At 50.5% G+C, this 27,869-nt stretch overlaps 2 protein-coding genes and 1 non-coding gene across 4 annotated transcripts; 1 reads left to right on the forward strand and 2 right to left on the reverse strand.

Moving 5' to 3' along the window:
• LOC140714039 (sorting nexin-24-like) lies at nt 1-15,234 on the forward strand. 2 transcript variants are annotated; one of them, XM_073024703.1, is made up of 7 exons: nt 1-221; nt 3,403-3,486; nt 8,687-8,791; nt 10,311-10,402; nt 13,424-13,456; nt 13,939-13,997; nt 14,799-15,234. In XM_073024703.1, the coding sequence occupies exons 1-7, from the start codon at nt 156-158 to the stop codon at nt 14,954-14,956; spliced, it is 597 nt and encodes a 198-aa protein (XP_072880804.1). In that variant the 5' UTR covers nt 1-155; the 3' UTR covers nt 14,957-15,234. The 2 variants fall into 2 exon arrangements, with proteins under 2 accessions (XP_072880804.1, XP_072880805.1); XM_073024704.1 differs by lacking the exon at nt 13,424-13,456 and having other exon boundaries at nt 3-221.
• ppib (peptidylprolyl isomerase B (cyclophilin B)) lies at nt 15,225-26,274 on the reverse strand. Its single transcript, XM_073024702.1, has 5 exons — nt 26,110-26,274; nt 22,536-22,649; nt 22,020-22,113; nt 15,966-16,150; nt 15,225-15,515 (listed from the first exon to the last, which is right to left on the reverse strand). Exons 1-5 carry the CDS (start codon nt 26,239-26,241, stop codon nt 15,393-15,395), a joined length of 648 nt encoding a protein of 215 aa, XP_072880803.1. The 5' UTR covers nt 26,242-26,274; the 3' UTR covers nt 15,225-15,392.
• On the reverse strand, nt 21,755-21,894 carry LOC140714529 (small nucleolar RNA SNORA79). Its single transcript, XR_012095897.1, has one exon. It is a non-coding gene; the product is annotated as a small nucleolar RNA SNORA79 (small nucleolar RNA).
• Nucleotides 26,275-27,869: the final 1,595 nt, after the last annotated feature.

Raw genomic sequence — 27,869 nt, forward strand, 5'->3', positions numbered from 1 at the left:
GCTTTACTTGGACCGAGCAGGGATCGGCTTCGTGTGTCCGGTGGGAGGGGACTGCTGTCGACCTCGGGGGCGTGTCCAGATCTGGGACCGGGACAAGAGGCGTGTTCGGGAACAGTCCGGCTCCGGCGGCACTTGTTCAACTGCGGGGACCTAAGATGATTGCGGTTCGGATCCCGTGGGTCGGACAGGAGGTGTCAGGAGATTCGGACAAGCTGCACACGGTGAGTGAGGATTGCTCGGGTTCTGGAGGCGGCTCCAGGTGGGAGTCAGTCCGCGACAGAACCCGGTCGCCGTCCCGAACGGCTGGAGAATGGCGATTGTGGGACTGTCTGAAGTGAGCCTGGCTCCGTTTACACGGTCCACTGCTCCGACACCCGGAACGAGTGGAGTTTTCCCGTGTGCTCGCCGACATCGTCCTATCGCGGATCTTCCCTTCGTCCCGACGGAGCATCCCAAACACCCGGCATCGTCTCTGCGACTCGAAACCCTGAAACAGTTTAACTCACTAACAGGTTCATGCCCCCCCCACCCCCGCACGGGAGCTGATAGCATTTTCTGCCTTTTGTCGCTCTCCCTGCCCCCCCCCACCCCCAACAGGGCTACAACCTCGGCGGGAGACCAAACCCCTTCCAAGTGCGGATTGTGTTATTGGAGGACCCCCCTCTCCCTCCTACCCCGACACATGTCACCACCGCTCCTCTTCCCCGTCCCTCTTCCTCCTTCCCCCTCCCAATTCCCTTCCTCCCTCTCCCCATCCCTTTCCTCCCCTCTCCGCTCTCACCCTCCCTTTCCTCCCGAGGGGTTTCGCTTCCATCCCCTGAACCCTGAGGTCAGGAGACGCAGAGTCGGTATAGGCTGAGAGTCAAATTCATCCGCTCTGGGCGGCCGGTGACAGTGCATTCCCCGCCTGATCAGAGTGTCGCCATGCACAACGCCCAGATTCCCTTTCTTGTGGACATTTACAGGAACATAAAGGAATAGAATAGAATTTATGAAATACTAACAATGTGCAAAATAAATACATTGTGCAAATAACTCAGAAAGTAAGAAGTACTGAAAATATGAGTTGTAGAGACATTGCAATGAGCCTGTAGATTGTGGAATCTGTTCAGGGTTGAGGTTACTGAAGTTATCCAGACTGGTTCAGGAGCCTGATGGTTGAGGGGTGTTAGCTGTTCCTGACCCTGGTGGTGTGGATCCTGAGGCTCCTGTACCTCCTGCCTGATGGTTGAGGGGTAATAACCGTACCTGACACTGGTGGTGTGGGTCCTGAGGCTCCTGTACCTCCTGCCTGATGGTTGAGGGGTGTTAGCTGTTCCTGACCCTGGTGGTGTGGGTCCTGAGGCTCTGATACCTCCTGCCTGATGGTTGAGGGGTAATAACCGTACCTGACACTGGTGGTGTGGGTCCTGAGGCTCCTGTACCTCCTGCCTGATGATGAGGGTAGTGACCGTTCCTGACCCTGGTGGTGTGGGTCCTGAGGCTCCTGTACCTCCTGCCTGATGAGGAGGGTAATAACCGTTCCTGACCCTGGTGGTGTGGGTCCTGAGGCTCCTGTACCTCCTGCCTGATGAGGAGGGTAATAACCGTACCTGATCCTGGAGGTGTGGGTCCTGAGGCTCCTGTACCTCCTGCCTGATGGTTGAGGGGTAATAACCGTTCCTGACCCTGGAGGTGTGGGTCCTGAGGCTCCTGTACCTCCTGCCTGATGAGGAGGGTAATAACCATTCCTGACCCTGATGGTGTGGGTCCTGAGGCTCCTGTACCTCCTGCCTGATGGTTGAGGGGTAATAACCGTACCTGACCCTGGTGGTGTGGGTCCTGAGGCTCCTGTACCTCCTGCCTGATGATGAGGGTAATAACCGTTCCTGACCCTGGTGCTGTGGGTCCTGAGGCTCCTGTACCTCCTGCCTGATGATGAGGGTAATAACCGTTCCTGACCCTGGAGGTGTGGGTCCTGAGGCTCCGATACCTCCTGCCTGATGAGGAGGGTAATAACCGTTCCTGACCCTGGAGGTGTGGGTCCTGAGGCTCCTGTACCTCCTGCCTGATGGTTGAGGGGTAATAACCGTTCCTGACACTGGTGGTGTGGGTCCTGAGGCTCCTGTACCTCCTGCCTGATGGTTGAGGGGTAATAACCGTACCTGACCCTGGTGGTGTGGGTCCTGAGGCTCCTGTACCTCCTGCCTGATGATGAGGGTAATAACCGTACCTGACCCTGGAGGTGTGGGTCCTGAGGCTCCTGTACCTCCTGCCTGATGAGGAGGGTGATAACCATTCCTGACCCTGATGGTGTGGGTCCTGAGGCTCCGATACCTCTTGCCTGATGGTTGAGGGGTAATAACCGTTCCTGACCCTGGTGGTGTGGGTCCTGAGGCTCCTGTACCTCCTGCCTGATGAGGAGGGTAATAACCATTCCTGACCCTGATGGTGTGGGTCCTGAGGCTCCGATACCTCTTGCCTGATGGTTGAGGGGTAATAACCGTTCCTGACCCTGGTGGTGTGGGTCCTGAGGCTCCTGTACCTCCTGCCTGATGAGGAGGGTAATAACCATTCCTGACCCTGATGGTGTGGGTCCTGAGGCTCCGATACCTCTTGCCTGATGGTTGAGGGGTAATAACCGTTCCTGACCCTGGTGGTGTGGGTCCTGAGGCTTCTGTACCTCCTGCACCTCCTGCCTGATGAGGAGGGTAATAACCATTCCTGACCCTGATGGTGTGGGTCCTGAGGCTCCGATACCTCTTGCCTGATGGTTGAGGGGTAATAACCGTTCCTGACCCTGGTGGTGTGGATCCTGAGGCTCCTGTACCTCCTGCCTGATGAGGAGGGTAATAACCATTCCTGACCCTGATGGTGTGGGTCCTGAGGCTCCGATACCTCTTGCCTGATGGTTGAGGGGTAATAACCATTCCTGACCCTGGTGGTGTGGGTCCTGAGGCTCCTGTACCTCCTGCCTGATGATGAGGGTAATAACCGTTCCTGACCCTGGTGGTGTGGGTCCTGAGGCTCCTGTACCTCCTGCCTGATGAGGAGGGTAATAACCATTCCTGACCCTGATGGTGTGGGTCCTGAGGCTCCGATACCTCCTGCCTGATGGTTGAGGGGTAATAACCGTTCCTGACCCTGGTGGTGTGGGTCCTGAGGCTCCGATACCTCCTGCCTGATGGTTGAGGGGTAATAACCGTTCCTGACCCTGGAGGTGTGGGTCCTGAGGCTCCTGATGGTGGCTCAGATGTGAATCTTGACTGGGATGCACCTGTCAGGCAGAAGAGCCTTTTTTCTCAACTGTCTAACTGTGAGTGAAGGTGAGACAGGGATCGGCAATGTCCGGGTGGGCCATTAGGGGGAGGATGGGTCAGCGATGGGATTAGGGTCATGACCTCTCATGTTTTGTTGCTGCAGGTGTTCCGGGTGGAGGTTGTGACCAACGGGAGGAAACATTCGGTGGACCGGAGGCACCGTGACTTTCAAGCTCTGCACAAGAAGGTGAGTTCATCATCCCGTGATCCGTAACACTCCTGCAGCCCCTCATCAGTGTGTGCTGGGAGAGTGTGGAGGGAGATTCACTCTGGGTCTGACTCCAGGAGTGTGTGATGGGACAGTGTGGAGGGAGATTCACTCCGGGTCTGACTCCAGGAGTGTGTGCTGGGAGAGTGTGGAGGGAGATTCACTCTGTGTCTGACCCTGGGAGTGTGTGATGGGAGAGTGTGGAGGGAGATTCACTCTGGGTCTGACTCCAGGAGTGTGTGATGGGACGGTCTGGAGGGAGATTCACTCTGGGTCTGACCCTGGGAGTGTGTGATGGGATGGTGTAGAGGGAGATTCACTCTGGGTCTGAACCTGGAATTGTGTGATGGGACGGTCTGGAGGGAGATTCACTCTGGGTCTGACTCCATGAGTGTGTGCTGGGACAGTGTGGAGGGAGATTCACTCTGGGTCTGACTCCAGGAGTGTGTGATGGGACGGTCTGGAGGGAGATTCACTCTGGGTCTGACTCCAGGAGTGTGTGATGGGACAGTGTGGAGGGAGATTCACTCTGGGTCTGACTCCAGGAGTGTGTGATGGGACGGTCTGGAGGGAGATTCACTCTGGGTCTGAACCTGGAATTGTGTGATGGGACGGTGTGGAGGGAGCTTCAGTTGGTATCTGACCCTGGGAGTGTGCGATGGCATGTTGTGGAGGAAGATTAACTCTGTCTGACTCCAGGAGTGTGTGTTGGGACAGTCTGGAGGGAGATTCACTCTGTGTCTGACTCCAGGAGTGTGTGCTGGGACAGTGTGGAGGGAGATTCACTCTGGGTCTGACTCCAGGAGTGTGTGATGGGACAGTGTGGAGGGAGATTCACTCTGGGTCTGACCCTGGGAGTGTGTGATGGGACAGTGAGGAGGGAGATTCACTCTGTGTCTGACCCTGGGAGTTGTGTGATGGGACAGTGTGGAGGGAGATTCACTCTGGGTCTGACCCTGGGAGTGTGTGATGGGACAGTGTGGAGGGAGATTTGCTCTGTGTCTGACCCTGGGAATGTGTGCTGGGACAGTGTGGAGGGAGATTCACTCTGTCTCTGGCCCTGGGAGTGTATGATGGGACAGTGTAGAGGGAGATTCACTCTGGGTCTGACTCCAGGAGTGTGTGATGGGATGGTGTGGAGGGAGATTCACTCTGTGTCTGACCCCGAGAGTGTGTGATGGGGCAGTGTGGAGGGAGATTCACTCTGGGTCTGACTCCAGGAGTGTGTAATGGGACGGTGCAGAGGGAGATTCACTCTGGGTCTGACTCTGGGAGTGTGTGCTGGGACAGTGTGGAGGGAGATTCACTCTGGGTCTGACTCCAGGAGTGTGTGATGGGACAGTGTGGTGGGTGATTCACTCTGGGTCTGACCCTGGGAGTGTGTCATGGGACAGTGTGGAGGGAGATTCACTCTGGGTCTGACTCCAGGAGTGTGTCATGGGACGGTGTGGAGGGAGATTCACTCTGGGTCTGACTCCAGGAGTGTGTGATGGGACAGTGTGGAGGGAGATTTGCTCTGTGTCTGACCCTGGGAATGTGTGCTGGGACAGTGTGGAGGGAGATTCACTCTGTGTCTGATACGGGGAGTGTGTGATGGGACAGTGTGAAGGGAGATTCACTCTGGGTCTGACTCCAGGAGTGTGTGATGGGACAGTGTGGAGGGAGATTCACTTTGGGTCTGACTCCAGGAGTGTGTGATGGGACAGTGTGGAGGGAGATTCACTTTGGGTCTGACTCCAGGAGTGTGTGATGGGACAGTGTGGAGGGAGATTTGCTCTGTGTCTGACCCTGGGAGTGTGTGCTGGGACAGTGTGGAGGGAGATTCACTCTGGGTCTGACTCCAGGAGTGTGTCATGGGACGGTGTGGAGGGAGATTCACTCTGGGTCTGACTCCAGGAGTGTGTCATGGGACGGTGTGGAGGGAGATTCACTCTGGGTCTGACTCCAGGAGTGTGTCATGGGACGGTGTGGAGGGAGATTCACTCTGGGTCTGACTCCAGGAGTGTGTGATGGGACAGTGTGGAGGGAGATTTGCTCTGTGTCTGACCCTGGGAATGTGTGCTGGGACAGTGTGGAGGGAGATTCACTCTGTGTCTGATACGGGGAGTGTGTGATGGGACAGTGTGAAGGGAGATTCACTCTGGGTCTGACTCCAGGAGTGTGTGATGGGACAGTGTGGAGGGAGATTCACTTTGGGTCTGACTCCAGGAGTGTGTGATGGGACAGTGTGGAGGGAGATTCACTTTGGGTCTGACTCCAGGAGTGTGTGATGGGACAGTGTGGAGGGAGATTTGCTCTGTGTCTGACCCTGGGAGTGTGTGCTGGGACAGTGTGGAGGGAGATTCACTCTGGGTCTGACTCCAGGAGTGTGTGATGGGACGGTGCGGAGGGAGATTCACTCTGGATCTGACCCTGGGAGTGTGTGATGGGACAGTCTGGAGGGAGATTCACTCTGGGTCTGACTCCAGGAATGTGTGATGGGACAGTGTGGTGGGTGATTCACTCTGGGTCTGACCCTGGGAGTGTGTCATGGGACAGTGTGGAGGGAGATTCACTCTGTGTCTGATACGGGGAGTGTGTGATGGGACAGTGTGGAGGGAGATTTGCTCTGTGTCTGACCCTGGGAATGTGTGCTGGGACAGTGTGGAGGGAGATTCACTCTGTCTCTGGCCCTGGGAGTGTATGATGGGACAGTGTAGAGGGAGATTCACTCTGGGTCTGACTCCAGGAGTGAGTAATTTGATGGTGTGGAGGGAGTTTCACTCTGTGTCTGACCCTGGGAGTGAGTAATTTGATGGTGTGGTGGGAGATTCACTCTGTGTCTGACCTCTGGAGTGTGTGATGGGACAGTGTGGAGGGAGATGCACTCTGGGTCTGACCCTGGGAGTATGTGATGGGAGCTTCACTCTGTGTCTGACCTCAATCCCTGCCTGGGGTTGTATTTAAAATGAAGGCACTTCCTTCCCACTGACTGTCAGGGTGGTAACCCCATGAGTGGTGATGTTTTTGTCGTGCTTTTCCAGCCAGTTGAGCTGATTGTACCCTGAGATTGTAGTTAGAGCAGAGTGGCCCACCCGGATGTAGTTGGCATGGTGAGTGGGAGTTGGTGATGAGCAGGGAATGTCTGGAAGTTGAGGACTAATTGCAGCCCTGTGATGTAACTACACTCATATTGCTGGTTCACTCGAGTGCAGAGACCGACATTAAACTGAAGCATATGACTGGTGACCCCGTGACACACACACAGTCCAGTGTGAACTGGCTGCTGATACAACAGCTGAGCCACTAGTTTCTTTATTTAGAGATTCAGTGGGATAAGATGCCCATCTGGCTCTTGAGTTGCACCACCCAGCAACACCCAGTAACCCGACTTAACCCTCACCTAATCGTGGAACAATTTACAATGAACAATTCACCTACTTGCTACGTCTTTTGACTGTGGGAGGAAACCAGAGCACCTGGAGAAACCCACGCTTTCCAGGGGGAAGTCTATAGATGGCGCCAGGATTAAACTCTGAACTCCATAATGCCCCGAGCTGTAATAGTGTTGCACAAATCCCATACATGAAGGACAGGAGGATGAGGGGAGGAGCAATCAGAGTCGCAGCAGGTCAGCAAAGCCTTTAATGAATCCTTTGCTTCAGTGTTCACCAGTGAGAGAGGTACCTCAACGAATATAAGGGCAGCATAGAGCAGACTAACATGTCATGGTAGAAAGAGGCAATGCTAGGTGTATCCAGATAGATAAGCCCCCAGGGCCAGACAGAATGTGTCCTACAGGAAATGAGGTTACAGATTGTTGAGGCATTGAAGATGATCTTTGCTTCCTCCCTGGCCAGAGGATTAAAGATTGACAGATGTTGTTCTGTTGTTCAAGGAAGTTTGAGCTCAAGTTGAATTGTCACTCAACCATACATGGATGCCCATGAATACAGCCAAGTGGAACAGTGTTGTGCCGGGGCCAAGGTATAAACCAGACTACCAACAGTCACACACAGCACAGGTCTCATCTAGCACACATAACATGGCGAGCACATCAGTAAAATACAGTGACAAAAGACTTAGTCCCTGAGTCCATGAATGTTGCAGTCAAACACAAAACATCTTGTCTTCTGCTGAGTGAACACTAGGGGGCAGCACCAACTCCGGTGGATAGCACACTGCCTGGACATTCCATTGGAGCATCTGGTTCTGATACCACCCTGGATGGCTTCAAACTGGGTGACACTGTGGTTTGAGTCCTAATCCTCACTTCGACTCAATATGACTATGAATTGGACTTGCAGCATTTCACACAACCAACGTCCAACAAGGTCTTGTGATCGCAAGAGAAGTGACTAAGGCACTTACAATAGGGATAACCCTGGGAATTATAGACCAGTGAGAGGATTCTTAGATACTGGATTTCTGAGTATTTGGAGAAGCATGGTCTGATCAGGGATAGTCAGTATGCTTTGTGAGGGGTAGGTCATGCCTCTCAAATCACATTGAGGTTTTTGAGGAAACAATAAAACTTTTGAGGTGGTTGTAGATGGAATGTATTCTGTCGAGGTTAGTGACTAATAGGGTTCTGCAGAGATCTGTTCCGGGACCTCCGCCCTTTGTGACTTTTATAAATGAATCGGATGAGTTGGAGGTATGTTTGCAGGTGACATGAAGGTTGTTGGTGGTGTAAAGTGTAGAAGGTTGTCGTGGGTTACAACAGGACATCGACAAGATGCAGTTCAACCTAGAAAAGTATGAAGGGCGAACGATGACAGATACAGGGTTAATGATGAGATTCTTACCAGCGTGGAGGAACAGAGGGATCTTGGGGTCCATGTCCATAGATCCCGTAAAGCTGCTATTCGAGTTAACCCAGTGAGAGGACATGGGGTTGCAGAGGGGGGAATGGCAAACATGGCCTGATGTAGGGTGGTGGGGCAGTGAGCTTTGGCATGCCATTGGGGCCCAACTCTTCATCCTCTCACCCAGTGAGGGTGATGGGGGAGATGCCCTCCAGCTCCCCTTGGCTCAGTGTCACTACCATCCTTAGGGCTCTCAGCCTTCTTGGGCCGAGTGCTACGACTTAATGAGCTACAGCCCCTTGGGAGGAGGAGAAGGGGAGAGGTAGGGGTGTGTTGGGAGGGTGGTGGTTGGGGGTTAAGATCCAGGTTAACCCTCACTCCTGTTCCAACAGCTGAAGAAGACGATGAAGCCCCCAGACTTCCCGCTGAAGCGAGGCTTGAACCGTGGACCCAAGGCTTTGGAACAGAGGAGGAGTGGTCTTGAGGTCTACCTGCAGGTGGGGATGGAGCGTCTCTGGGTGGTGGGGAACCTTACTGCGTGTCTCTACCTCGGTGGGGGTAGGGAGTCATTCAGAGGAAAGAGACGTTGCTGACATGGTCGTGGGAGGAGTGTGGCAGTGGTTTATCAAATAAAATGGGGGGTTCTTATTGGAGGTCCCCAGACACAAGGTTCCTCCCCTCCCTCTTTTCACCAGGGGAACGGGGTGGGGAGTGTTGGGAGGGTGGATGCTGTGTAACTGCTGGTCACAGACTCTTGCAAGTGTAGACCCTGGAGGACCTGTGTGTACCATGTGTACAGGTGTGTGAAACGCCACAGGAGCAGAATTAGACCATTGGGCCCATCAAGTCTGCCCTGCTGTTCCACAGCTGATTTATCATCACTCTCAACTCCATTCTCTTTCCTTCTCCCTGTAACCTTCGACACCCTATCAACCTCCACTTTAAACGTACTCAATGGCTTGGCCTACACAACTGCCTGTGGTAACAAATTCCACAGATTTGTCACTTTCTGGTTTCTCCTCTCTGTTCTGGATGGACATTCCTCATTTCTGAGGCTGTGCCCTCTGGTCCGTGACTCACCCACTTTAGAAACACCCTCTCCAAATACACTCTATCTCAGCCTCTCAATATTTGATTGAATGAGATCCTCCCACCCCCATCCATTCTTCTAAGCTCCAGCAAGTACAGGCCCAGAGCTATTAGCTATTCCTCATATATTAACCCTTTCATTCCTAGAATTATTCTCTTGAACCTCCTCTGAACTCTCTCCAATGCCAGCAAATGCTTTCTTATATAAGGGGCCCAGAACTGATCACAATACTCAAGTGAGATCTAAGCAATGTCTTACAAAGCCTCAGCATTACATCCTAGTTTTTATATTCTAGTCCTCTCGAAATGAATGTTAACATTGCGTTTGCCTTCCTCAAGCTGCAAGCTAACAAGTGCAGATCCTGGAGCAGTATCTCAGGTTCTTGTCACTCTCCCGCCCTCACATCCAGTCAGCTGGGTGGGATCAGGCAGGGGAAACTCCGTTCACAGACACCAGCTGTGGGCTGTCAGGGGTCCCAGCATCCCCACTGCTGAGGGTATCTGTGCCTACATGTCCCTGGAGAGAGAGAACCAGTGGGCAATGCAGGGGCTCTGCTTGTCCTGCTCCGACTCGGGGATGTGAGGGGAGAGTGGAGATAGAAATCTTGAGGATGAAGTGAAGTGAGGGGTGGTCAAGAGGCAGGAGAATGAGTGGCTGTTGCAGTGATGGAACCTGACTCTGCCTCAACACTAACCTCTCGCTCTTTCGTTCCCCTCCTCCCTCACACCAACTTCTCCTACCCCACCCCTCTCCATCACCCGTTCCTTCCCCTTTCCCCACCGCTACTGCCTTCCCACCCCTCTCCTTCCACTCCACCCCTTCATTCCCCTCTCCCATTCCTTCCCCCACACCTTCACCAGCCCTCACCCTTCCCCATTCACTAGCTTACCCATCCCCACCCTCACTCATTCTTCTCACCACAATAGACCCTCTGCAACAATCAGCTGATTTCCCAGGAGATCCTTGACTTCCTCAACATCAAACACGTCCCGTCTGGGAAGCCCCCACGCTGCCTTAGGTGAGACAGCACTTAACCTGCACCCCCGTACGCTGCCTGGTCTGTGCGTGGGGGTGGTCAGTGTAAATGTCAGGTTGTTCACTGGCGATGAGAGCTGGGATTGGATACTGGAAGGGGGGGGTGACATCTGGGAGGTAGTGTATGGTTATTGGGAAGGTGCGATAACTGCAGCAACCTTGGTGGAACAAGTCCAGAATGAGAGAGCCTGTGGAGAGGCTTCTGCTCGCACTCTGTTACACCTCAGAGGGACCGTGGGACCGGGGTGACAGTGAGGTCTCAGGGAGACAGGGACCGGGGTGACAGTGGGGTCTCAGGGTGACAGGGACAGGGATGACAGTGGGGTCTCAGGGAGACAGGGACCGGGGTGACTGTGGGGTCTCAGGGAGACAGGGACAGGGGTGACAGTGGGGTCTCAGGGAGACAGGGACAGGGATGACAGTGGGGTCTCAGGGAGACAGGGACTGGGGTGACAGTGGGGTCTCAGTGAGACAGGGACAGGGATGACAGTGGGGTCTCAGTGAGACAGGGACAGGGGTGACAGTGGGGTCTCAGGGTGACAGGGACAGGGATGACAGTGAGGTCTCAGGGAGACAGGGACCGGGGTGACAGTGAGGTCTCAGGGAGACAGGGACCGGGATGACAGTGGGGTCTCAGGGTGACAGGGACAGGGATGACAGTGGGGTCTCAGTGAGACAGGGACAGGGATGACAGTGGGGTCTCAGTGAGACAGGGACAGGGGTGACAGTGGGGTCTCAGGGTGACAGGGACAGGGATGACAGTGAGGTCTCAGGGAGACAGGGACCGGGGTGACAGTGAGGTCTCAGGGAGACAGGGACCGGGGTGACAGTGGGGTCTCAGGGAGACAGGGACCGGGGTGACAGTGAGGTCTCAGTGAGACAGGGACCGGGATGACAGTGAGGTCTCAGGGAGACAGGGACAGGGATGACAGTGGGGTCTCAGGGTGACAGGGACAGGGGTGACAGTGGGGTCTCAGGGAGACAGGGACAGGGATGACAGTGAGGTCTCTGGGATGATAATGAGATCACAGGGAGACTGAGGAACAGGGATGATGTTGTGATCTCAGGGATGAAATAGCAGAGGTGCTTAATGAATACTTTACTTCAGTATTCACTATGGAAAAGGATCTTGGTAATTGTAGTGATGACTTGCAGCAGACTGAAAAACTTGAGCATGTAGATACGGTATTCAGAAAGAAGATGTACTGGAGCTTTTGGAAAACATCAAATTGGATAAGTCACCGGGACCGGACTGGACATACCTTAGGCTACTGTGGGAAACGAGAGAGGAGATTGCTGAGCCTCTGGCAATGATCTTTGCATCACCAATGAGGACTGGAGAGGTTCCAGAGGATTGGATGGTTGAGGATGTTGTTCCATTATTCAAGAAAGGGAGATAGCTCAGGAAATTATAGACCAGTGAGTCTTACCTCAATGTTGATGGAGAAGATCCTGAGAGGCAGGATTTATGAACATTTGGAGAGGTATAATATGATTAGGAATAGTCAGCACGGCTTTGTTAAGGGCAGGTCGTGCCTTACGAGCATGATTGTATTTTTTGAGGATGCACATTGATGAAGGTAGAGCAGTAGATGTAGTGTATATGGATTTTAGCAAGGCATTTGATAAGGTACCCCATGCAAGGCTTATTGAGAAAGTAAGGAGGCATGGGATCCAAAGGGACGTTGCTCTGTGGATCCAGAACTGGCTTGCCCACAGAAGGCAAAGAGTGGTTGTAGACGGGTCATATTCTGCATGGAGGTTGGTCACCAGTGGAGTACCTCAGGGATCAGTTCTGGGACCCTTACTCTTCGTGATTTTTATAGATGGAAGTGGAGGGATGGGTTAGTAAGATTGCTGATGACATAAAAGTTGGAGGTGTTGTTGATAGTGTGAAGAGTTGTCAGAGGTTACAGCGGGACATTGATAGGATGCAAAATTGGGCTGAGAAGTGGCAGATGGAGTTCAACCCAGATAAGTGTGAAGTGGTTCATTTTGGTAGGTCAGATATGATGGCAGAATATAGTATTAATGGTAAGACTCTTGGCTGTGTGGAGGATCAGAGGGATCTTGGGGTCTGAGTCCATAGGATGCTCAAAGCAGCTGCGCAGGTTGACTCTGTGGTTAAGAAGGCGTTTGGTGTATTGGCCTTCATCAATCGTGGAATTGAATTTAGGAGCCGAGAGGTAATGTTGCAGCTATATAGGACCCTGGTCAGACCCCACTTGGAGTACTGTGCTCAGTTCTGGTTGCCTCACTACAGGATGGATGTGGAAACCATAGAAAGGGTGCAGAGGAGACTTACAAGGATGTTGGGGAGCATGTATTATGAGAATAGGTTGAGTGAACACAGCCTTTTCTCCTTGGAGCAACAGTGGTTGAGAGGTGACCTGATTGAGGTGTATAAGATGACGTGAGGCATTGATCATGCGGATAGTCAGAGGATTTTTCCCAGGGCTGAAATGGTTGCCACAAGAGGACACAGGTTTAAGGTGCTGGGGAGTAGGTATAGAGTAGGTATTAGGCTTTACAATTCTACCGCCAGGACTTAAGAACTTTTTAAAAGCTATTATTAATGCTTTTTGAGATAGTGATTTAGATGCATATCATATTTTTTACTGAGTTAAGTATTGTATGTAATTAGTTTTGCTACAAGTGTATGGGACATTGGAAAAAAGTTGAATTTCCCCATGGGGATGAATAAAGTATCTATCTATCTATCTATCTAGAGATGTCAGGGGTAAGTTCTTTACTCAGAGAGTGCTGAGTGCATGGAATGGGCTGCTGACAACGGTGGTGGAGGCGGATACGGTGGGGTCTTTTAAGAGGCTTTTAGATAGGTACATGGAGCTTAGTAAAATAGAGGGCTATAGGTGAGCCTAGTAATTTCTAAGGAAGGGACATATTCGGCAGAGCTTTGTGGGCCAAAGAGCCTGTATTGTGCTGTAGGTTTTCTATGTTTCTATGATGGCGTAATCTCAGCTGCTGTCATTGTTGGTTCTAGTGCCCTGCAAGAGTCGGAGTTACAAAGCAACAGGTGAGTAGTTACACTGCACTGCCCCTGCTCAGGTATCTCCGACACCGGCGCCTTCTTCCATCGTGCCATCCCCTCAGATTCGCATCGACCAAGTCCAGTCGTGTTACTTAGAAATACGGTGCAGAACAGGACCTTCTGGTCCATCCAGCAATTCCCCAATTTAACACCAGCCTAATCACAGGACAACTTACGTGCGAACTAACCTACTAACCAGTTGGTCTTGGGACCGTGGCAGGAATCTGGAGCATCCAACAGAAACCAGAAGACAAAGTACAATTCCTCAGCAGCTGTTGGGATTTTATTCCCAACTCTTGATGCCCTGAGCAATCATAGTGTTGTGTCTACTACTACGTTATCATGGTGCCTCAAACTTCTCAGGACACACCCATGCTGCTTTGCCTTGCACCTTGACCCAGTGAGTGGGGAGGGGGTCTCACACCTCGGTGGAGTCTGACACTGAGCCCCCCCATTTCTGGTTTCAGGTTTTGCCGCCAGGTGGTCACCTTCACCAAGGATTCCTTCGGCCTGTCGGCGGACACAGGTGAGGGACGTGGTGCAGCAGGGAGCTGGAGAAGTCAGGGAGAAGCGGTGAAGGGTGGGGACAGACATGGAGGGGTTTGGGGGTGGAAAGGGCAAGTACTCCAGCTCTGGTGCCAACTCAGCAGGCGGGTATTGGTTTAATCAAGTCGATAGGCTGCCAAAGTTCTCTGTCCTGGATCAGTTAGAAGGTCAATTGGACCTGTGGCTTCCACCTTCACGTCTTCCAAGCGAAGATTCTTCCTCTAGCAGGGATGAGGGCTTTGCAGCTTTTGTTGGAATTATTGTAGTGTTGTGGTTACTAGCCCCATGTCCAACCGTCCTCCCTTCCCAGCTGTGCTTGGGACCATTCATGGCAGAGCTCAGCAGTTTATACCAGTGGTGTCCCACAAGTGAGTGTCTGGGGAAGGGCCAGACACATTTTGAGGTTGGGAGCCTAAGGAGGAACCAGACATGTCCTGGAGGTACCAGAATTACCTCCCCCCCTCCCCGCAGTGGAACTGAGCCACTCATTCTGGGTGGGGTTGTGGGGTTCAGTCTCGGCTGAACTCTGCCATGGCTGGTCCCAAGCCCAGCTGCGAAAGGAGGAGGATTGGGCAGGGCACCAGCAACCCCATCCTGTAAAAACCCAGAGCTACAGAAACACCACCAGAACTTGTAAAGACCGTATTTCTGGAGAGGAAGGAGCTTCACCTCAATGACTTCTGTGACACTAGGGGTGAGGGGTTTAAAATACACTTAAGGTGCGGCTGGGAGATGACCCCAGGCTTTCTGAACTGCCTCACTCTTTGCTCTCAATTTTCAGATATGCTGCCAAACATGGTGGTGGTGGGTGTTCTGCAAGGACTGTACGTGACTGAGCCCCTCTCTGAGCTGTGGCCCAACCCCAGCCCTGCTGACAATGAGAGTCTCCATGCAGAGCCTTGCCTGAGACTAGCACCAGCAAGTACCGCTGATTATTAAAGCATCCCGCGAACCCAGTCCTCCACTGGGCTGGGAGGTGGACGTGGTTGTGAGGGATCAAGTGGGGATGGAGGAGGAGAATGGAATAATGTGGTCCTGATGTTGCTGTAACCCCGCTATAATGAATGTGTTGGGGGAACAGGTGTATATGTGTGTGTGCCATGGTAGAGGAATGAGGAGATTGGGGAGGGTAGTGGGAGGGGTGGTGTGATAATTATGCTGTAAACCCTCACCCACAGTTCCCAGGTCACAATAAATGAAACCACAGTTAGAAAACCCTTCCTTTATTGGGTGGATGTTGTACACTGGAATATTTTTTTTAAAAACAAATCCAGGTCCAAGGTTCTGGAATATTCTGCTATATACAAAGCCTGGAACCCAGGATCAGTACAAGTGGAATGTGCCAGCGATGCCCCAGCTAACAACCTCCAGGAGCTCACTCTTTGGCAATCGCGTACGGCTTCTCCACCTCAATCTTGCCACAGTCTGCGATGACCACATCTTTCAATGGTTTATCTCTGGCGTCCGTCTTCAAATTCTCTATTTTTTCTACAACATCCTGCAACAAGACAAAGGCGATGTCACATTCTGTGCTGAAGGCCCAGATCACGACACAGCCCTCAGCCCTCATCTTCCTCCTGCAGGAACACGAGGTCACCAAGCTTTCGAAGTTTAAAGGACAATCACACACTGCCTTGAGATTCATTTTCTTGCAGGCAGGCAGAAAGAAAACACACATGCCACAAAGACTGTCAACGATCTAATTTATGAAAAAGAACACTAAAAAAATTAAACATACAACATAGAAAATAAACCATAGCCTCTGACAACGAGTCCACACCACCCTGAGCTACATCCAACATGGCTCCCAAGCAAGCAGCCCGTCTCTTAGTCGTCAGTTTTTTAATTTGACATCACAGCGGGGCCCAGGAGCAGAGTAGGCAAACTGGAGTGGATGTACTGCCAGGTCTCGAGGGGATCAGGCAGGAGCTAGCGCTTACATACTTACATATCCCTCGATGACTTTTCCAAAGACAACGTGCTTGCCATCAAGCCACGTGGTCTGTGTTGTGGTGATGAAGAACTGAGAGCCATTGGTATCTTTGCCTGCATTTGCCATGCTGACCCAGCCTCGCGCGTAGTGTTTCAGCTTGAAGTTCTCGTCGGGGAAACGGTCGCCATAGATACTCTTCCCTGCGGGGGGGGGGGGGGGGGGGGGGGGGGAGAGGAGGAGAAGAGAAGAGAAGGTAAAGTCAGTCTAAACCACCCAAAGCAGAAGCCACTACTAGTCCTGCAAAGAGCACCTATGAAAGGCAAGGGCTAAGATAACAACGAGACAGAGTTTATAGGTAAGTGTCCTGTCAACCCAGCCAAGTGGCACCTTGAGAGCACAACTCCCCTCCACATAGCAGGGAACCAGAGGCTCCCGGCCTGAGACAAGATAACCATGCAAACAAAGAGTTCTAGGGTGACTCTGTATTGGTCAGTGATTTTACCAATTAACTGTTAAATAAATGACAATTAAACAAGAAACTGTAAAAATGGAGAGGATGTTTCTTAGAGTGGTTGAGTGGAGGACCAGAGGGGACAGCCACAAAATAGAACAGAGAGACCAGCATTTTGTGTGTGTTTCTTGAATTTCCAGCATCTGCAGATTTCCTCGTGTTTGAGGAGGAATTTCTTTAGCCAGAGGGTGGTGAATATGTGGAATTCATTGCAGGCCAAGTCATTGGATACATTTGTTATGGTGAGAAGGCAGGAGAATGGAGTTGAGGGGGAAAATAAATCACTGATAAAATAGCAGAACAGACTCAATAGGCTGAATGGCCTAATTCTGTTTTATTCTTAAGAATTACTGGCCTCTAACTCTGACTCTATTGGCTATTAATACTTACTTTACCGTAGTGTGACTGGTGATTATGTAAGGAAGGAACCTGAACATCCACACTTATCGATTCATCAATTTCTGTACAAAAATGATACTTATTTGTTCAAAGTTCAGAGCAGTTTGCTGACAGGGGCCAGGCTGTTCTCCTTGTGCATAAGAACTGAAAGTGTGATTGAGGAGTGAGTGCGAGTTTTCAGAGCCCAGTTAACCAGGATGCCAAGCCCACGCCTAGTAACTGCACAGCGATGGGCCTGGACGTCCACATTTCTAGAGGGCTTAAGGCCACAAAGAGTGTTCTATGGGAACAGGCCTGCCTTATGGACTCCAGCTCCAGATACTTCCTCAGGGGTTACTCCCGAAACCTTCCCCACGGGTGGGTATAGCCGCAAAACAGCGGAGGTTTGAGATCAGTTTGCTGCCAACCATGGCTGATGAGCCTCAATGTCTGACTTTAAGGTGCCAGTTGCTTACCTTTGCCCAGCTCATCATTAGAAACGCCAGGCTTAGTAGCTAAGTCCACGTGTGATGGTCAGGATCTGAACTTGATTGTCAGAGAGTATTTGAGACACAGGCCATTGGGAGCATTTAACAGATAATGGAAGCTTATCGCCACTAACCTCCCCCTCCCCCCCCACTATGACAACCGTAGTTTGTACAGAGAAAGCTCCCAAAAGGTACAATGCTGCAATCAATCCAGGAGAATAAATGCTGGGCCTGGACACACAGGGTGGACCTTGGTCTAGCATGCGCAGTGCAGCATTGGGTACACGATGTAATGTCACCACCTCCTACGGTCAACAGGTGGGGTGCTAACATGGGTCTCTTGCAGATTGGGGAATAAGAAAACAACAGAGAAATTAAACAAATATTTTGCCTTAGCAAAAGGCTATAAAACAGAAAGGCTTGTATCTAAATAAAAATGTTTAAAAAACTCCATAAAGATAGCACAGAACACACCACAGTAGAGTAGCGATTAGCACAGCTCAGGATGTTCTGGAGCTTCTAATTCTGACGCTGTTCTGTAAGGAGACACTCGCTCCCTCTGCCTGTGTGTGTGGGTCTTCTCACACAGCCCAGAGATGTACTGGGTAGGTTAACAGTTACTGAACTGTTCCAAGGTCAGGTTAGGGTTTCTTGGGGGGTTACTGGGATGGTGTGGCTTGAAGGACCTACTCTGTGCTGTATCTCAATGAAAGCAGACTTGTGTGACCTTCGACAGGAGGTGGCCATGGTGACCATGTGTTCCTTCTACCTTCCGAGACAGAGTAACCATACTTACAAAAGGGAAGAGAGAATTGTTGACCTGTTAGCCTAACAACAGCAGTTGAATCTATTATCGAGGAAGAGGGCTGGAACCTTGTTAGAAAGGTGCTGGAAAAGGGCCAGTAACTTCATGAAAGATCCCACCCACTCTGTTCATGGACTGTTTGTCCCACTCCCATTAGGGAGAAGGCTAGTATCCACACCAGTCTCAAAAAGTTACTACAGTATCCCAAAGCAATAAGGCTGATCAACACCTCCACCCAGTAACCCACCCCCAACCACCACAACTTCTATCAGGCATCACAGCTGTGTAGCAGTTAGCATGACAGTATTACAGTTCAGGGCATCGAGTTCAGAGTTCAATTCTAACATGATCTGTAAGGAGTCAGTTCATCTTCCCCATGGAATGTGTGGATTTTCCTGTGGACTCTGGTTTCCTCCCAGTCTCTCTCATCCCAAAGAAGTTCTGGTAAATGAAGGGTGATTGATGGGTATGGAACTGACATTTCTAATGTCAGAGAACAGGCCCTTTCAGTCATTCAAGCCACGCCACCCAGCAACCCGCTGCCTTAACCCCAGCCTATTCACGGGATAATTTACAACGACCAATTTACCGATTAACTGGTACACTTTTGGACTGTGGGAGGGAACTGGAAACTCACGCGCACAAAGGAACACATAAACTTGCTCCCTGGAACTGAACCCCGCACTGCAATAGCATTGTGCTAACCTATATTCTCCTAGGGTGACGGGAGGATGTCACACTTCAAACCAGGGGGCGGTCATTCTGCCATTCACAGGGTGGTGAACTTCTGGAATATCAATGTTTTCATTTAGAAGTACTGTGCAGCAACAGATCCTTCTGGCACAATGAGCCTTACCACCCTTAACTCTGTCACATCTTCATCGAAACTTGCAGTGAAATGCATCATGTGTGTCAGAGGATGTGCTGGGGGCACAACTGTCGCTGCGCTGCAAGCCCACGACTAACCAAACCTAACCTACCTGCTCACGTGACCAACACGTTTTTGTACAGTAATGTGACAGCCCAGCTAAGCGACACGTCTCTGGAATGTGTGGGAATGTACAATCTCCTTACAGACAGCAGCAGGGATTAAGCTGGGTCACTGGCACTGTACTGAGATTACACTACCGTGCTGCTCAAGGGCTGGAGTTCCATTTACTGCGTACATTTACAACAGAAATGGACAGACAGGTCATAGGGATTAGACAGTACACTGAAGTGACAGACTGGCCAGAGTGGACCACCTGTTCTCCGTACATCCTCTGTATTTTTTAGATAGAGGGACACACCAAGATTAATCGAAGGTGAAATTACTACCTGCCCCAACACAAACAAAATCATAAGTACAACTACAGCAGGCCCCAGCTTCTCAGGGTCAGGACCCCAGAGCACAAGCTCCCCAACCTTCCAACAACTTCTCCGTCTCCACTTTAAATACTTCTGAAGATCTGAATAGACTTTGTAGACAACACCAAATTTACTGGCAGTGGTTGTCTTTAACAGGGCCTAGATCAACTTGGAAAGGGGGGGGGCAATGATGGAATTTCACTCAGACATGGGCAAAGTGATGCATTTTAGGAAGTTCATAAATCAGCTGTGATGGAATTGCTGAGCATATTGATGGGTTGAATGGCCTAGTTCTGTCCCTATGTCACATGGTAAATGGCAGGGGCTTGAAGAACAAAGAGACCTAGGCAGAGGAAACAGATAACACAAGTGGAATAGTGAAGAAGGTATCCATCGACATCGGACAGGGCACTGAATACAAGAGCTGGGATGTCACATTATAGCTGTGTAAAATGTTGCTCAGGCCACACTTCAAGTACTGTAAACATGAGGAAATCTGCAGATTCTGGAAATTTCCTCGTGTTTGCGTTTCCAGCATCTGCAGATTTCCTTGTGTTTGCGTTTTTAAATTGTGTTGCTTGAAGAACTGTGTACATTTGTGGTTGCACAACTGAGCAATGCTGAGTTGTTTCCAGCACTGAGATTGGGCTAGAGAGACGGGGCTTGGATTCCTGAAATACAGGAGGCTGAGAAATGAAATGAAACACAGACTGCCAGATTCCGTTTGCTATAAAGGGCGTGTTGGATTAGACTGCATGATTGTTGTTTCCTGTGCAGTTTGGCAATTCATGTCTGCTTGTAGTATCGACATAAGTGAGTGATGATGAACCCGATTCTGATACGGGTCTCTATTGTGGACAGAGAGTGGGAAGGGGAATGGAGTGGTGAGGGACCAAGAAGCACCAGAGAGACATTCCCTAATGATCAACAAACCAGTTGTTCGGAGTGCCACCGCCCCCACCTGCCATTCCCAACATCCTTTCCGTCAGATTTACAAAGCTTTCTTCACAATACAGTGCATGCGGCTGTTCAGTGTCACCCCCTAGTGGTTACGTTTGTAGATTCTGCTGTTGCATGATTTGAATTATCTGATTAGAAGGCACACTGTAAGGATTGATTGGTGAGGCTGTGGGACTTTCAGGTTTATGTGCCTGGATTCTGGTTACTCTTGTTTTTAAAATTTTGAGTGGTTTGATTGGGGTGATCGATGTGGACTGGAGCACTTTAGTGAAGAATGCTTTGCCTTGCGGTCTGCGCTGGGCTAACAGTGAGGCGCTGGGCTGACAGTGAGGCGCTGGGCTGACAGTGAGGCGCTGGGCTGACAGTGAGGCGCTGGGCTGACAGTGAGGCGCTGGGCTGACAGTGAGGCGCTGGGCTGACAGTGAGGCGCTGGGCTGACAGTGAGGCGCTGGGCTGACAGTGAGGCGCTGGGCTAACAGTGAGGCGCTGGGCTAACAGTGAGGCGCTGAACTGAGCCAAACTGAACACTCATGGGCAAGTCTGATTTTCAATATTCTGTGTGTTGTTCACTCTCTTTCTGCAATTTGTGCTTTTATCGTGTTTGATGTTTTCTTTGAGCGGGTTCCATGATGGTTATTTGTTTTGTAGCTGCCAGTAGGACAAATCTCAGTTGTATACATACAGACTTTGATAATAAATGTACTTCAAATATTGAATGGAATGTTTCTTCAATATGGGTATGGCCCACGTTGCCCCCGCAATCTTTTCTGTTCTTTGTGGCTCTACATTCCAATTCTCTGTACTAGTAGAGCTTAATAAAAACAATAGCTTTTGTGCCTCTTTCTTGGCTTCTGAAAGAACCTTGGATTAAAAATATCAGAATCCAACAGGTCTGTCTAACTCAAGAGGGCATAGGTTAAGGAGAGAGGGAGGTGGTTTAAAAGGGGACCTGAGGGATAATTGCTCCTGTGTAGCTGGTAGATGGAATGAGCTGCAAGGAGAGGTGGTGGGGGCAGGAACAGGAAGAACATTTCAGAAGCACCTGGACAGGTACCTGAATGAGCAGGGCACAGAAGGATGTGGAATTAGTGCGGGCACAGGATAGGCAAAGTGTTGCCCAATTTCTCTAATTGATCATCCCTGATAAAGTGTTTCTGCCTGAAACATCAACTCTTTACCCCCCTCCATAGAACTGCCTGACTGGCTTTACTAGCCTTTTACGTGCATTGGACCCCCAGAATCAGTGGAATCTACAATAATCCCACTTGTGAAGAAATCCAAATGTCTACTGTTACATCCCCTCAGGTCTCATTCAGTGTGTCTGGCTCCGCAAATTCCAGAGAGTGGACGGACAATCCACTGTCCCCACACGCTGAGTGAATAAAGCCACAGTTTATCTGCGATGACGCAAAATCCTGGAGCCGGTTCTCAGGGCAGCAGGAGGAACGGTCATCGTGTGATCACCCACCACACCACAGACCCTTTGCCCCAACCACCCACCACTAGTGAAGTCACCCCGAGTGAACGGTCATCGTGTTATCACTGACCACACTGCAGCCCCTTTTGCCCCGGCCACTCACCGCCAGTGCCGTCGCCTCGAGTGAAGTCTCCTCCTTGGATCATGAAGTCCTTGATCACCCGATGGAACTTGCTGTTCTTGTAGCCAAAGCCCTTCTGCAGAGACAGGATGTGAGAGGAGGTGAACAAGGGGCACCTCTACCCCAGGACAGGACGTTCGTGAGATGGTAGAGTAGCAGCTAGCATAATGTTGTTATAGGGCTGTGACTTGGGTTCAATTCCCATGTTCACCCCGTGACAGCGTGGGTTTCCTCTGGATGCTCCAGTTTCCAAAGGTGTACAGGCAAGGGTTAGCAAGTTGTGGGCATGCTACATTGCAGGCTGCCCAACACGTCCACGGACTCCGCGTGGTGACTCGAATAGTGCACTTGGCCATGCTTCAACGAACATCTGACAAACAAAACTAACACCAGCCCCATGCCCCAGGCTGACAGAAGAACAGAGTGAGTGCAGGAGATGGTCTGACATGTAAATGTGCTGTGCCCAGCGAAGGGGCACGGCCGGGCAGATGCACATACCTCTCCAGTGGCCAAGGCAACGAAGTTGTCAACGGTCTTAGGTACAGTCTTGCCAAAGAGACCGATTACCACCCGGCCCGCATCCTCATCCCCGATCTTGATATCAAAGAACACCTGGAGGGTGGAAGCAGATGGAGGTGAGATCACACAATCCCTGCCTATGGTTCACTGCAGGGGACAGGGCAGCAGTCCGTCAGCCAACTGTGACCCCTATTCCTCAAATATCCTTACCCAATCCCCCCCACGACTGTCACACCCTCAGCGCTCTTGGAATGTATGCGGGATGGATTTCTGAACCAACTAGAGAGCAGGCCATTCTAGATTGGGTATTGAGCAATGAGGAAGGGTTAGTTAGCAATCTTGTTGTGTGAGGCCCCTTGGGTAAGAGTGACCATAATATGGTGGAATTCTTCATTAAGATGGAGAGTGACATAGTTAATTCAGAAACAAAGGTTCTGAACTTGAAGGGTAACTCTGAAGGTATGAGACGTGAATTAGCTAAGATAGACTGGCAAATGATACTTAAAGGGTTGACGGTGGATATGCAATGGCAAGCATTTAAAGATCGCATGGATGAACTACAACAATTGTTCATCCCAGTTTAGCAAAAGAATAAACCAGGGAAGGTAGTACATCCGTGGCTGACAAGGGAAATTAGGGATAGTATCAAGTCCAAAGAAGAAACATAAATTAGCAAAAAAAAGCGGCACACCTGAGGACTGGGAGAAATTCAGAGACCAGCAGAGGAGGATAAAGGGCTTAATTAGGAAAGGGAAAAAAGATTATGAGAGAAAGCTGGCAGGGAACATAAAAACTGACTGTAAAAGCTTTTATAGATATGTGAAAAGAAAAAGATTGGTCAAGACAAATGTAGGTCCGTTACAGTCAGAAACAGGTGAACTGATCATGGGGAACAAAGACATGGCAGACCAATTGAATAACTACTTTGGTTCTGTCTTCACTAAGGAGGACATAAATAATCTTCCGGAAATAGTAAGGGAAATGGAGGAACTGAGGGAAATACATGTTAGTAGGGAAGTGGTGTTAGGTAAATTGAAGGGATTAAAGGCAGATAAACCCCCAGGGCCAGATGGTCTGCATCCCAGAGTGCTTAAGGAAAGAGCCCAAGAAAGAGTGGATGCATTAGTGATAATTTTTTCAAAACTCCTTAGATTCTGGATTAGTTCCTGAGGATTGGAGGGTGGCTAATGTAACCCCACTTTTTAAAAAAGGAGGGAGAGAGAAACCGGGGAATTATAGACCGGTTAGTCTGACATCGGTGGTGGGGAAAATGCTAGAGTTGGTTATCAAAGATGTGATAACAGCACATTTGGAAAGAGGTGAAATCATCGGACAAAGTCAGCATGGATTTGTGAAAAGAAAATCATGTCTGACGAATCTTATAGAATTTTTTGAAGATGTAACTAGTAGAGTGGATGGGGAGAGCCAGTGGATGTGGTATATTTAGATTTTCAAAAGGCTTTTGACAAGGTCCCACACAGGAGATTAGTGTGCAAACTTAAAGCACATGGTATTGGGGGTATGGTATTGATGTGGATAGAGAATTGGTTGGCAGACAGGAAGCAAAGAGTGGGAGTAAACGGGACCTTTTCAGAATGGCAGGCAGTGACTAGTGGGGTACCGCAAGGCTCAGTGCTGGGACCCCAGTTGTTTACAATATATATTAATGATTTAGACGAGGGAATTAAATGCAGCATCTCCAAGTTTGCGGATGACACGAAGCTGGGCGGCGGTGTTAACTGTGAGGAGGATGCTAAGAGGATGCAGGGTGACTTGGATAGGTTAGGTGAGTGGGCAAATTCATGGCAGATGCAATTTAATGTGGATAAATGTGAGGTTATCCACTTTGGTTGCAAAAACAGGAAAACAGATTATTATCTGAACGGTGACCGATTAGGAAAAGGGGAGGTGCAACGAGACCTGGGTGTCATTGTACACCAGTCATTGAAGGTGGGCATGCAGGTACAGCAGGTGGTGAAAAAGGCAAATGGTATGTTGGCATTCATAGCAAAAGGATTTGAGTACAGGAGCAGGGAGGTTCTACTGCAGTTATACAAGGCCTTGGTGAGACCGCACCTACAGTATTGTGTGCAGTTTTGGTCCCCTAATCTGAGGAAAGACATCTTGCCATAGAGGGAGTACAAAGAAGGTTCACCAGATTGATTCCTGGGATGGCAGGACTTTCATATGAAGAAAGACTGGATCGACTAGGCTTATACTCACTGGAATTTAGAAGATTGAGGGGGGATCTTATTGAAAAGTATAAAATTCTAAAGAGATTGGACAGGCTAGATGCAGGAAGATTGTTTCTGATGTTGGGGAAGTCCAGAACGAGGGGTCACAGTTAATTCTCTGCCATAGGAAACAGTTGAGGCTGGTCGGTTCATTGGCTATATTTAAGAGGAAGTTAGATATGGCCCTTGTGGCTAAAGGGATCAGGGGGTATGGAGAGAAAGCAGGTACAGGGTTCTGAGTTGGATGATCAGCCATGATCATACTGAATGGTGGTGCAGGCTCGAAGGGCCGAATGGCCTACTCCTGCACCTATTTTCTATGTACCCAAACAGGCAGCCATGGAGACACCAGGAAAACTGTTCAGGTTCGGGAACCGTCACCTGATCTGGCGAGAGAGAGGAACTGGACAGGCGGTCAACCAGAGGGCAATGGCACCTCCTACTCCTGGTGTGAGTGCTGAGGGGCCCATCTCTGAGGCAGTGAGCACACACCGAGCTCCAGAACCGCTGGGTCCTTCCCCATTGCCTGCTTCCCACTGTGGTTCCACACGGATGTGACCCCATCACCTCCTTTCCCCAACCAACCCCTCCACCCCAACACAAATTACCTCTTTCCTCACATCTCCCATCATCCACTACCTCCCCTCCTCCATAACCATCCACCAAACCACTCCTCTCACCTATCATCATTACCCTCACCCCATTGGCCTCAATCCATCATCTATTACCCTCCCCAGCACCCTTTCCATTACCCTTCCCCATCACCTCATTACTCCCCCCATCGCCCTCTCCCTCACTACCCTTCTGCCATCACCCCTCCTTCATTACCCTCCCCATCGCCTCAATCCCCTATCACCTCATTACCCTCCCCATCCCCTCAATCCCCTATAACCTCATTACCCTCCCCATCCCCTCAATCCCCTATAACCTCATTACCCTCCCCATCCCCTCAATCCCCTATAACCTCATTACCCTCCCCATCCCCTGAATCCCCTATAACCTCATTACCCTCCCCATCCCCTCAATCCCCTATAACCTCATTACTCTCCTCATCACCCCTCCTTCGTTACCCTCCCCCCAATTATCCCATCAACCTCAATTACCCCATTATATCCTCCCCCTCGCCCCCACACTCGGTACTCTCCCCATGGCCCCACCCTCGATACCCTCTCCATCACTCTTCCCCATCTAATTACCCTCTCAAGATCCCCCCTCCCATCATCCAATTACTGTACCCTCCCCCACCCTCGTTACCCTTCCGCCATCACCTAACTCGACCCAAACGCACACTGCCTTCTTTTCCCAACGGGGGCGCGCACCTTGACGGTGACCTTCGGCCCCTTCTTCTTCTCCTCGGCGCGGGAGCCATTGGGCAGCGAGAGGAGCCCGAGGACGGCGAGGAGGAGCGCGGCAGCCAGCAGCACCTTCATCACGGAACGAATGCGGCGCATCGGCCCGCCGCCTGTGGGCGGGGATAGCGCCGGGGGCGTGGCCAGTGGCGGAAGGGGTGCGGCCAGGGGCGCCCAACCCAGCCAGAGGGGGAACTGAATCACCAGGCTCATTACTGGAGTTCAAAACTCACCTTTATGAATAAAATCTAATATATTCATAAACAATTAGAGATATTGTTGTAATATTCTCAGGGATACATTTTAAACTCGCCAAATACAGGTTGTATATTATGTACAGCATCCCCCTTCTCACGAATGGCATAACCCAGTCGGCGCATGTTAGCAATGCGTACGCGCGCTAGTGGAGCTAGTTCATTCTGTGATAAAAGGGATGGAAGTAATGATGTCAGTGGAATATAGAAGCAATTTGTTGTTACCTATCAAATTTAGTCCAGTAATTTTATAAAATTACCTTTTAAAAATAAATTAAAATTTAAATATTGTTTCTCTCTTATTTTACTATTTTTTATTTGGGTAATCACTGAGATGCGCTTTCCTATTATTTGAGTGGTACATTCTCATAGCCTTCGAAGGTGCCACGTTATTCGCTTCGCATTGGTCAGGCCGCCGAGATCTTCTGCCAATCAACAGGGAGGCTGTCTGGGTACCGTCAATCAACGCTGGGAGCCCCGCCTCTAGCATGTGACGCGTCGGTGACGCCGCTGTTGCTGGGCAGATTTGGGCCCAGGTAACGGGCCGGGTGAAGCCCGGTTATTGATTCCCGGAGGTCCGTCGCCTGGGGCTGGCGTCCAGATGCTGGCTCGGGAGGATGAGGGGGATTTCCCGGTATGGGCCTCCATCAGGACGGGTGGGGATTCTGGGCTCAGCTTTGGAGTTAGAATCGAGATGGGAAGAATCTGGAGGCAGAGACTGATGGGGATTGGTCCATGAACACTACCTCAATATTGTACTATCTCTTTGCACTATGCAGTTCTTATGTTTCGTATTGTAACTTATTGCAATGCACTCTTCTCCTGCAAAACATATTTCAGAGAGAATAAACCCGATTCTGGTTCTCAGTCAAAGTCACGGGATGCAGAGCATCCTCTAAACTTCAGCACTGGCTCTTTATGTGATGCGCTTCAGGTGCCTTTCAGCTCATTGCTGAGGAGTTAGCAACTGAATTTTGTGTTAGAGTTGAGTTTTCGCCATCTGAACTGGCACGCCGATAAGATGGCAAAGTCACAAATTTCTGTAGATGGAGCATTCTCACTGGTTGCATCACCTTCTGGTGTAGCATTGCAGAAAGTTGTCAGCTCCCCCGTGGGCCTCAGCCTACCCCGCATCGAGGTCACCTCCAAAAGGCGGCATCCCTCATTCAGGACCCCCATCACACAGGACATGCCCTCCTTGCATTGTTACCACCAAGGAGCAGGTACCTCAATATTTCAGCAACAGCTTTTTCCCTTCCACCGTCACTGTCTGAATGGATACTGAACCCATGAACACTACCTCACTATTTTATTTTGCTGTTTACACTACTTCTTTAAGTACTTTTTTAATAATATGTTTCTCATTGTAATTTTGTAGTTTTTAGTTAGTGACAAGCTGATTGCCATTAAACTTCTAAGAGTGTCACCTAGCTCTCTCTGTAAGCTCTACAGCAGAGGTGCTTCAAAGTACAAAGT

Source organism: Hemitrygon akajei, chromosome 21, assembly GCF_048418815.1.
Source record: "Hemitrygon akajei chromosome 21, sHemAka1.3, whole genome shotgun sequence".
Lineage (NCBI taxonomy): Eukaryota > Metazoa > Chordata > Chondrichthyes > Myliobatiformes > Dasyatidae > Hemitrygon > Hemitrygon akajei.